Source organism: Eriocheir sinensis, chromosome 60 (genome assembly GCF_024679095.1).
Source record: "Eriocheir sinensis breed Jianghai 21 chromosome 60, ASM2467909v1, whole genome shotgun sequence".
Taxonomy (NCBI): Eukaryota; Metazoa; Arthropoda; class Malacostraca; order Decapoda; family Varunidae; genus Eriocheir; species Eriocheir sinensis.
Genome location: NC_066568.1, coordinates 7,974,969 through 7,986,509, shown reverse-complemented (window position 1 = coordinate 7,986,509; position 11,541 = coordinate 7,974,969). Strand labels below are relative to the sequence as shown.

General features: G+C 56.0%; 1 protein-coding gene across 1 annotated transcript in view; it reads right to left on the bottom strand.

Annotated features, from left to right (window-relative positions):
- Positions 1–2,229: 2,229 nt before the first annotated feature.
- Positions 2,230–11,541, bottom strand: part of LOC126985855 (protein dachsous-like) — a 139,417-nt gene continuing 130,105 nt past the window's right edge. Inside the window, exons 14-19 of the mRNA XM_050841326.1 lie at positions 9,156–11,041; positions 8,777–9,025; positions 7,507–8,378; positions 6,806–7,137; positions 5,992–6,260; positions 2,230–4,792 (exon numbers count right to left, since the gene is read on the bottom strand). Of these exons, the coding sequence (XP_050697283.1) occupies positions 2,242–4,792; positions 5,992–6,260; positions 6,806–7,137; positions 7,507–8,378; positions 8,777–9,025; positions 9,156–11,041 (6,159 nt within the window). The 3' untranslated portion in view covers positions 2,230–2,241. The remainder of the gene's footprint in view (positions 4,793–5,991; positions 6,261–6,805; positions 7,138–7,506; positions 8,379–8,776; positions 9,026–9,155; positions 11,042–11,541) is intronic.

The following is an 11,541-nucleotide window of genomic DNA, read 5'->3' as shown; positions in this document are numbered from 1 at the left end:
TTGTAAGGCCCCTCGTAGAAGTTGTTGCAATTTCCATGGACTGTGGGAGCTTCGTGGTGCAGTGGGTAGCACACTCCTCAGCTCAAGAGAGCCAGAGTCTGTTTCCGGACCGGACAGAAAAAAAAAATTTGGTGGCTTTTTCCGACTACCCCCCCCCCACCCAGCAGAATGTGGGTACCAGGTAATCGGGTTGCGTCCGTCTCTCTCTCTCTCTCCAGCAGATGAACACAGATGGCTAAAAAAAACTTATTTTCCATGGTCTGTTTTGTGATGCTAGTGATCATTTTACGTGGCTTCTGCATCCTGAATGGGAAAAACACGGAAAATTGTGGTTAATCTTCTCTATGGCTTTGGGAAATAAACATAATGGGAACCTGATATAGTGAAGGGTGTGGCCTTGTCTTGCGCCTCCCTCCTGTGACCCGTCAGAACACTCCCTTGCTCAAATGGCTGGGAGGGGCGAGATGAACCGTCCATGTTTGTTTTCTCATTCATCGAAGACAACGCGCGTTAATTTATTCACAATTATGAGTTCTATAGTTCATGAGGAGAATTACCCGAGCAACTTAACATCATTGCATTAGGAAGAAATTTTTGAAACTTCCCTTTTTTGATTTTAGGATTATTTGAACAAGACAAGAGTTTGCTCATATGTTAGTTTCCTTCTTGGATGTTATTTTAATTGTGAAATCAAGTTTTTTAATTGTGAATTCTAGTTCTCAACCCGGTAGCAGCAGGGATCATGTTTCTTAATGGTCCCTCTAAGCGATAAAAATGAGACAATCACCCCTCACACAAACCATTTCATAATATATATCAAAGCATTTGTGGTCAGTTTATGTGTCATCAATTTTGGGGTGTTTATATCATGGCACAAATTTGGCCCGTCCCTGCTACACGGTAAACCCACAAATTTGGCCCGTCGCTGCTACTGGGTTAACTTTGTGTTCAACGTCATTTCTTAAGCTGCTTCTGCACAGTACTTTGGGTGTTTTGTGGGTTGCCACGTGTGACCTTCACCCTCTTGGGAAGCTCCAGTGGTTTAGATAATGAAAATAAAAGGGCATCAATTTACTTTGTTGCTTCTAATTATTTTGATGTGTATTTGGTGGAGCAGCAACACAACAGGAACCTTGTGAACTAATTATTGCCCCCACCTACAGGCTCGCTCGGAGGAAGCTCAAGAAACAATCATCGCTATAGGCCTCAGGAGCTGCAGTATCCACCACGCTTCTGTGTTCTCTGTGACATCAATACTAAGATAGCGCAGGCGTGTCATGTGCAAGGGGAAGAATCATTAGCAAGAATTTTGAGGAACGTCGTTAAATTTGGATGCATCAGAACAATAAGCGACATGACATCACTTTTGCTCACCAGATGATGGCAGAAGAGGTATTGTAAGTGTTCCTGTAGTAGTAGTAGTAGAAGTAGTAGTAGTTATTGTTATTGATGTTCAGATAAGGAGGAGTTGAGGATAAGGGAAAGGAGAGGAGGGGAGAGGGGGTGGTTTGTTGTTGTTTTTGTTGTTTCTTGTTGTAGGGTTCAAGTGAAGGGAGGCATGAGGGGGAGGAGAGGGAGGAGGGGGTGCAAGGGGGCAGAGAGGGGGAGAGGGAGAGGGGGTAACTTGGCACAAAGGACACCCACAAGGCACTGTAGCATCGTGGGGCCCAGCACATGGTTGGCACTCAGTCGTGGCACTCAGCACTCAGTCTTGGCACTCGGCACTCAGCACCTTCAGCCCCTGCCTCAGCGTCCCGCCACACACACTCACTTGGCACTCAGCTCACGCACGAACACACGCAACACTTCCTCCCTTGTTCTGTCTGCTGCTATCTGGCACTGGCATTGGCACTCATATTATCTCTTAGGCCTCGGTGCATCGTGTGGTGGCCCTGTATGGGGATATAAGGGGAATGGCCTGAGGTGTGGCAGTCTGGGGGGGTCAGGGCTTAAGTCTGGTTGATGCACACATACACACACACGTACTACACGGGGCACTGGTCACTGCGACGGACGCCGGGCACTCGGTGAGGTGAGGTGGGGGCGGGGGGGGGCAGGCCTGGGCGGTGCCGGGGTCCTACGGGTAAGTATTCACAAATATACAGAGGCACACTCGGCGCCGCGGTCACGACATTTGGCAACGTCACACCAGTAACTATTATCACAATGCATTTGGCCACAGCAGTGAGTCGCAGTGTGGGCTGCCGCTGGTCAGGGGGGCGGGGGACGGGGCGGGGCCGGTTATATCCTGAGTTCGGTCTCGGAGCCCGAGGAGGCCCCGGCCATGAGGCCCGCGGGGCCCTGGCGCTGGCCCACGGGGCGGCCGTGGTGCGGCGTGGAGGTGGCGGAGGTCTGTGCGGCGGCGGCGGCGGGCGAGGTGGCGTGGCTGACGCTGCCGGGCGTCATGAGGGGCGAGATGGAGGGGGAGCGCGTGGCCAGGGGGGAGAGGGAGGGGCTGAAGGAGGGGGACATGGCGGGGGAGGTGAAGGAGGACTCGTGGCTGATGGGGGAGCGCGGCAGTGAGGGCAGCGTCAGCTGGCTGGTGCGGGCGGAGCTCAGTGCCACCGGGGCGATGGAGCGCGGCGCCACGCTGGTCAGCAGCGGCGGCGGGATGGTCTTCACCTGGGGGTTCAGGGTCTTCTTGAGCGGCTCGCGACTGTAGTTGGGCGCGGAGTCGTCCTTGAGGCGCGCGATCTCGGAGAAGACGTGCGCGAGGGGCTGGTACTGTGGCCCCCAGTCCAGCAGGTAGTCCCAGTTGTAGGAGCCCTGCAGCTCCTCCTCGCTGTGCACGATGGAGCTCAGCGAGCCCGTCATGGAGGGCTGGCTCTCGTCGCCGAAGCCGAAGGCGCGCGTGCCGTCCATGATGGAGGCGTCCTCCTCGGGCGTCACCTCGTTCAGTTTGGCGTAGATCAGGTTGCTGATGTCCATGCCGTCGGCTTCGCCGCCGCCCTCATCGTCGAACATGTGCATGCTCTCCATGGAGTGCGCCAGGTCCTGTGAGCCCTTGGTGGACTCGCTCTTGGTGGTGTCGATGCCCAAGCGCGCCAGGTACTCCTGCGTGTTGTGTACCGACACGTCGCTCATGTTGTCGTCATCGCGGATGCCGGAGTCGGGCAGGCCCAGGCGCTCCCGCAGCTTCTGCTGCTGGATGAGCGGTCCCTCGTTGATCATGCGGATCTCCTCGTCCTCCACGTCCTCGTTGTCGTCGGCGCTGCCGCGGCCGCTGCTGGCACTCTGGCTCTGCTCGCTCATCTCCGAGGTGGTGTTACCGTGGTGGTGGCTGCGCTCCCCGTGGTGGTCGTAGTGAGGTAGGTCGTTGTAGCGCGGCGGGTACTGCGACAGGTCCGCCGGGGCCGAGGGCGGCGGCCGGATGTCGATGGTGTCGAAGGAGTTATCGAACTGGTCGGCCATGACGGTCTTGCGCGCCCGCAGGTTGCGCCGATACAGCAGAAGGAAGGCGCCGCCGAAGATCAGCACCAGGAAGATGAGGGCGATGAGCAGGCCGATGGCCCAGGTGGCCAGGCCGCCTGAGTCATGGCCGCCCGTGGCCACCGGCGAGGTGTTGTTCCAGGTCCCGTTCTTGCCGCCCACGCTGAGCTCGGCCACGGCCACAGTGCGCAGCGAGCCCACCTGGCCCGAGGTGGCCACCACCTCCAGGCGCGTCAGGCCTTCCTCGCGCAGGCCGGCGCGGCGCACCGTGATCTCCCCCGACGTGCGGTTGATCCTGAACACGCTGGAGGACACGCGCAGGGAGTAGAAGACGCGGCCGTCCGTGCCCTCGTCGCGGTCGCTGGCCTCCACGCGGCCCACCACGGCGCCGGCCTCAAGGTTGGTGGGCACGGCGAAGAAGTAGCTCTGCTCCAGGAACTCCGGCGCGAACTCGTCCTTGCTGTCCACGTTGACCTGCACCGCCACCACCGAGGACTTGCCGCCGGCGTCCACGGCGCGCAGCAGGAAGGAGTACTCGTGCTTGGCCTCGTAATCGAAGACGGCGCGTGTCACCACCACGCCGGTCTTGTGGTCCACGCCGAACTTGTCCATGTCCTTGCCGCCGGGGATAGAGTAGTTAAGGGCCCCGTACACGCCCTTGTCGCCGTCGTTGGCATGCGCCGTGAACACCGTGGTGCCGACGGGCGAGTTCTCCGGCACAAACTCCAGGTAGCGGTCCACAGGGAACTGCGGCGCGTTGTCATTCTCATCCGTCAGCACCACGTGCACTGTGGCCAGGGCGGACAGCGGGTGGTGGCGGCTGCCGTCCGTGGCTCGCACGATGAAGCGGTACTCCGGTACGGCGTCAAAGTCCAGGGCCTCACGCAGAGACACCACGCCCGTCTCAGAGTCCAGTGCGAACACCTGGTGGTCATTGCCGGAGGTGATGTCGTAGCTGATGGCGGCGTTGTCGTCCGCGTCGTCGTCTGTCGCCAGCACCTGCACCACCGAGGCGCCAAGACCCAGCGACTCGCTCACTGTCACCGCGTACTCGCTCTGGTTGAACATCGGCGCGTGGTCGTTGACGTCGTCCACCGTGATCACGACCTCCGCCGTAGCGTTCCGCGCCGGCTGCCCGCGGTCAGTGGCCATGGCGATGAGGCGGTACTCGGCCACGTCCTCGCGGTCCAGGCGGCGCACCAGCAAGATCTCGCCGGTGTTGCTGGTGATCTGGAAGGCGCCGCGCTCGTTGCCGCCCACCAGCCGGTAGTCGATGTTGCGGTTGTGGCGGGACTCGTCCATGTCCGAGGCCGAGACGCGCGTCACCAGGTGGCCGCGGGGAGAGTCCTCGCTGACGTGGGCACTGTGGGGACGCGGGGACAGTTAGGACACACACACACACACACACACACACACACAACAACAACAAACACACACACACACACACACACACAACAACAACAACAACAATAACAACAACAAAACAAGTGACCGTCCAACCGAATAGGCGAATATAAGGACGTTAAACAAAAATACGAAGAGAGAAGCAACAAAAGAAGCATAAACAACAGATGAAAAAACAACACTAAACGTGGAAACAAGAAAACTTAGAAATGCAGGCAACAGAAAGCCTATTGGCTCATTATGAGGTTGCCCGCTCTGGTAATTCAATCTACTCGACAGCCACTTCGTGCCTACAGAGCAGATGAAAGCCCTTCGGTATTCAGTTCACTCCTGAGGCAGCGAAACACCGGTCGATTAGTTTTTTATAGGAGTTCATGGTTTTTGCAATTTGCACTTACTACTTCTAAAGGAAGATTGTTCCAATGGCAGAAGACTCGGTTTGAGGAGAAACTCCTGCCAATGTCTGTACTACATCGCCTTGCTTGCACTGATAGTTCTTAAACTGATTTTTGGCTCAAAAAACTTGCAGTGGTATATGTTACTGAACTTCTTCAGGTACTTGAAGACCCGAATCATATCCCCTCGTGAACTTATGCCTCATTAATAAACATGCATATAGCAGTGCAGGAATGAAAGATGGATTACCCTAAAATACCAAAAAGTTTCCCTACCCTACTTTAAGGCGTAATTTACCCAAAAATGGAAGCCCTAGAATTAATGCGCCATGTGACTCAACTGGTGCAGACAAGAACGAAGCTGTATGATTTTTTTAGGAGACTTTAAGTTAGCGGAGGAGGAACTTCATTTAGTGAAAGCTAATTGGTCTGCTGTTTCCAAAGTTAGCGAAAACGCTAATTAGTTAACAAAAAAGTTAGCTTTGCTAATTAGCGGTTAACGGATTAGCGAAACCGTGCCCACCACTGTTGTAAGCTGCGTTGACTTTGTGGGTTGGCTGATCAAGGACTGCCTTTACCCCTTCCCCGTCTGCATTTTAAGTACTTTTCGAAAAGCTGTCAACAGACTTCTTCAGGAGCCTCCTGAAACACGCCGAACCAACCTCATTCGGGTGGAGGCCATCATCACGAAACAAGCCCAGCGAAGTGATGTCACAGAAAAGAAACAACCAAAGAAGAAACAACAAAAACAAGCGTCACTCACGTATAATCCTCCCGCGAGAACTTGGGTGCATTATCGTTGACATCTGTGACCTGTATTCGAACGGCGGCCACAGCAGCTAGTGAGGGGCGGCCTGCGTCCCGAGCCGTCACCACCAGCTGGATGACGGGCTGGCGGGGGTTGTAGTGCACGGAGGAGTTGGTGTAGATGATCCCCGTCCGGTCGCTGATGTAGAAGCCTGTGTCGGAGGAGCTGCCCAGGCTGTACTTGACCCTTGCGTTGGCACCGATGTCCTTGTCCGTGGCGTTGACCTGGGAAGGAACGAAAAACTTTTAACTCTCTTCATTGTTTGCCCCAATACGAATTTGCTATCAATTATTTACTCCATTACGGTATTACTCTTCTTTTTTACCCCAAAATGAAATTACTCTTTATCTATTTACCCCAATACAATGTTACTCCTTAATTTGCATCAATATGAATTTACTTTTTCTCCCAATACAAATTTACACCAATACTAATTTGCTCTTTTACTTTTTATATATCCCAAAATGAAGTTACTCTTTTTCTTCAGCTAGTAAACAGTACTTTTCACTCGGTTACTAACCATAAAAAAACTACTCAATTAAAATTCCACTAAGAGACATGTTCTTCAATTCCTTCTTCATTATTTACTTCAACAAAATTGGTCTTTTTCTTCAACTGGTAAATCTAATCTAACTCCACTCATGATTACTTATTTTGCTCTCAACCTCGCACACTAATCTTCATCTCTCTTCTTCCTAATCTCTCCACATAATCACTCTCATTCTCATCTCTTCACATACCCCCCTCATCCCCTTCTCCCATAACTCACCCTAATGACAGGCGTGCCAGGGCGGGACAGCTCTGGAAGCGCCACCTGGTAAGCCTGCTGCGTGAAGACGGGTGCGTTGTCATTCTCGTCCACCACCTTCACTGTTATGGAGGTGGTGGCGACGTGAGAGGTGTCCGAGGCTTCCACTTGCAGCATATACTCGTTCTTGGTCTCGTGGTCCAGTGGTTTGGCGAGGGTGATCTTGCCGCTAAACTTGTCAATGCTGAACATGTTGTGAGGGTTGCCGGAGCTTGCGAAGTTGTAGGTGATGGCGGGGTTGGTGTCGACGTCGTTAGCGGTGATGGTGGTGATGACGGTCCCCACCTCTGAGCCTGGGGAATGATAGGAATGGGTTGGTGTGATGAAGGTGGTTGGGGTGGTAGTGGTGGTGGTGTGTGGTGGTTTGATGGTGGTGAAAGATAAGACTGTAAGAGACATCGTTTGTAAAACCTAACATCATCTATTCATTAATCTGTCAAACCTATTCTTGAGTTTCTGTAAACCCAACACAATCTAGTTTGCCTTTATATTAACTTGTCAACAAATCATTCACCCTCAAACCTGTACGCTGCTGTCACTCATCATTGAAAGCCTGCACAAAGTCATATCCTACTCTCTGATACCTCAACCTCAGCCTCGACAATGAAATAAGGAGGTGAAGGAAGGTCATACTTATTGGAGGATGAGTGGCTTGTACTCACCCTCGGAGACCTGCACGATGGAGTGTGGCGGGAAGGTGGGCTGGTTGTCATTGGCGTCCACGATGTTGATCCTCAGCGTGCAGGTGCCGGTGCGCTGCGGCACGCCCTCGTCCGTGGCGATGATGGTCAGCTTGTAGGCGTCGCGGATCTCCCGGTCCAGGACGATGTTGGTCTTGACAATGCCGGAGAAGGGCGGGTCGATGACGAAGGCGCTGTCATGGTTGCCCTCGACGATGTGGTAGACAATGTTGGCGTTGGCGCCGGTGTCGTCGTCGGTGGCAGAGACTTGCATGACGTACTCGCCCTTGTTGTAGCCCTCCCACACCGAGGACACGTAGCGGTCCTGCGTGAAGCGCGGCGCGTTGTCGTTGGTGTCGGTGAGGGTGACCCACACGCTGGTGTAGGCGTACAGCGGCACCTCGCCCTCCGCCTGCGCCACGATCACCAGCCGCATCTGGGGCAGCGTCTCGTAGTCGAGGCGCCGCGGGTCACGGACGCGGATGAGGCCATTGTTGCTGATGATGTCGAAGATGTTCTCCTCGTTGCCAGAGCCGAAGCTGTAGGCGATGCGCTGCCAGTTATTGTCACTGCGCACGGCTGCCACCTGCACCACATCGGAGCCCGCCGGCGCATTCTCCTCCAGCTCCACCGAGTATGATGAGTTCTTGAACTGCAACGTGGTCATGGAGGTCGCGTCCCCAACACGGATCTCCACCAGGCCTGTGGAGGACTGTGGCGGGCGGCCCCGGTCCTGCGCCAGCACCTCCAGGTGGAAGAGGCGGCCGCTCTCCATGCCCAGCGGACTGGTGGCTGTTACCACGCCCGTCTCGGGGTTGATGCGGAACTTGCTGTTGGCAGGTTCGTCCACCAGGCTGGGAGGGATGGGGGGAAGGGGGGTGTTAGGTCGGTATTCTTAGATGCTGCCTTCTCTTAGACAAGTCATTTCTAAAGGCCAAAAAAGAGGTTAAACGCATCCCCATGAGTGTTTCTTCACGTTCATGGTGCAGAAACTGTCAAACTACCACCAGGGTCATAAAACTACCCATAGAAATTCTCAAAACTCCTTCGAAAGCCTTGTTGAATGTGTGTGCCTGGGTGACGAAAGGTTTGAGAGTATGGTCCTTAGTGTGTGGCACTTTGTTGGTCCTCATATAACAGCCAGAAGAGGAGGAGGAAGAGGCAATTAACATACAGTGATATGGAGGATGTGGCAAGACAGGACAGGTGAGATAGGGCCACATGGGGCCAAGCAGGCTGGCGGGCCACTCACCTGTACACGATCTCCTGGTTGACGCCCTCGTCCTTGTCGGTGGCAGTGACCTTGAGCAGCTCCTGACCAGGCTGGGAGTACACGGGCAGGTCCACGGTGAAGGGGTACTGCGTGAACACCGGCTTGTTGTCGTTCACGTCGGTGATGGTGATCTGCACCTGGGACTTCTCCGAGCGCGCGTCGTAGCGGCCGCCGTCCGTCGCGCGGACCTCGAAGGAGTACACGTTTTGCTTCTCCCTGTCAAAGTGCCTGGGGTGGGGGGTGGGAGGGGGGTTGTTAGTTATATAGGGTTATCCCAGACAGCCAATACTATGTCACAACACCACACAACAGAACACATCACAAGACAACACATCAAACACAGCACGGCAACACTCACCCGGCCGTAGTAATGATGCCCGTCTCGTTGTCTATCTTGAAGAGCCACTGCGTCTCGTTGCTGAGGGAGTAGGTGATGCGCGCATTCTCGCCATGGTCGCGGTCGGTGGCGCGCACCGTCAGCACCACAGTGTCAAGCGCCGCATCCTCCGGCAGCATGGTCGTGTAGCGGTTCTGCGAAAACTTTGGGTCGTTGTCGTTCTGGTCCTCGACGGTGATGGTGATGTTACACACGCCGCGCAGGGCCGTCTGGGCACGGTCCTCGGCCGTCACCACCAGGAAGTACTTGGCCTGCGCCTCGCGGTCTAGCGGCCGCGACGACAGCTGGCCCGTGGAGGACTCGATGCTGAACTTGTTGTTGACGTTGCCGCCGGTGATGGAGTAGCGCACCTGCCCGTTGAGGCCGGCATCGCGGTCCGTGGCCAACACTGTGTGGATGACGGAGAGGTCCGTGTTCTCCGGCACCCTCAGGGGGTAGCAAGAGTCACGGAACTCCGGTGCGTGGTCGTTGACATCGGTGAGCGTGACGAGGACGGAGGCCGTGTCGTACTGGGCGGGGTAGGAGCCGTCGCGCACGTAGACGGTGAGGCTGTAGTGGTCCTTGTCCTCGCGGTCCAGCGTGGCCACGGTGCGGATCACGCCCGTCGAGGGGTTGATGCGGAACTTGTTGTCGCCTATGCCGGCGGGGATGATGTAGGTCAGGTTGCTGTTGGTTCCGTAGTCACGGTCGGAGGCGGTGACACGCGCCACGGAGGTGCCGGGCGGCGCACCCTCCGACACGTTGGCCTTGTACAGCGCCTGGCTGAACTTTGGGGGGTTGTCGTTGACGTCCTCCACGAACACCTCGATGAGCTGCGTGGCAGAGCGTGGCGGCTGGCCGTGGTCGCTGGCCGTCACATTGAGGCGGTACTGCGTGGCTCGTTCGCGGTCCAGTGCCTGGGCGATGCTCAGCTCGCCCGTCTCGTAGTCGAGGGCGAAGCTGCCGTCGTTGCCGGAGCTGATGATGTAGGTGACGCGGCCGTTGTCGCGCGAGTCATCGTCGGTGGCGATGACGTGCAGCACCGGCGTGCCGCGCGGCTCGTCCTCCATTACGTCCACGCGACTGCGCGACACAAATTTGGGCGTGTTGTCGTTGTAGTCCTCGATGAGGATGCGCGCCGTGACGGACGCCTGCCGCCGCTGCGTCTCGTCCCTGGGCTGGTCCGCCGCCACCACCACCAGCGTGTACTCCCGGTGCTCCTCGTGGTCCAGCGGCGCCATCAGCGTCAGCATGCCCGTGGTGGCGTCCAACCGGAACACCTTCTTGGGCCGCTGCTGGGCAAGCGAGTACTGCACGTAGCCGTTGTCGCCGCTGTCCAGGTCCGTGGCCGTGAAGTTCCAGACGGGCGTGCCGATGGCCGTGTTCTCGCCAATGGAGAACAGCACCGGGTCCTCCTGGAACACCGGGGACTGGTCGTTCTCGTCCTGCACCTCGATCTTCACGTTGATGATGGAGCTCTGCGGGTTGGTAGCCGAGGCGTCCACGGCCTTCACCTCCAGCATGTACTCCGTGGCCAGCTCGTAGTCCACCTCCCGGGCGGTGAACACCTGCCCACTGGTCTTGTTGATGTCGAAGGTTCCGTAAGTATTCCCAGACAGAATCGTGTACGTGACCCGGCCGTTCTCCCCGCCGTCCCGGTCCACGGCCATGACGGAGCCGGCCTCCTCGCCCACCTTCACGCCCTCCCGTACCTTGAACACTACGGAGGAGGCAGGGAAGGTGGGCCGGTTGTCGTTCAGGTCCAGCACCTCGATCTGCAGCACTGTGGTCACGTTCCGCGGCGGGCTGCCCTGGTCGCTCGCCTGCACCGTCACGCGGTACACTTGCTTGGCCTCGTGGTCCAACACCTGGTGGGAGGAGCATGTGACGGAGGGGGGGGGGGCAGGTGAAGGGGGGAAGAACAGGTGAATATTGAAAGGTGTTTCTACTTCATTAACTTGATTACCTGAGAACAATGAGGGGGACAAAAAAAAGGAACAAAGAGAAACATGAGAAGGAATAGAAAAAAAAAAAAGATGAACAAGGAGTAGGAGGAGGAGGAGAAAAAGAAGAAAACAAACAAAAATGTTGGAGGAGAAAAATCATTCAGTCAATCAATGGGACCCTACAATGCTAAGTCCAGGGGGGCCCCACGGGCCAGACCCATGGGGACCAACACATAGCTTGTAGCCAACCCTGTCAGTGCCAGTGGTAGCATTGAAGTCGCCCAGGATAATGAATGTGTCCCGGGGAGGGCACTGGTCTAATACAGAGTCGAGTTTGGTGTAGAACATCCTCTCCTTTGTTTCACACATCGCGGTAGGAGCGTACACTGCACCAAGAGATATGAAGCCCGGTGTGTGCTTCA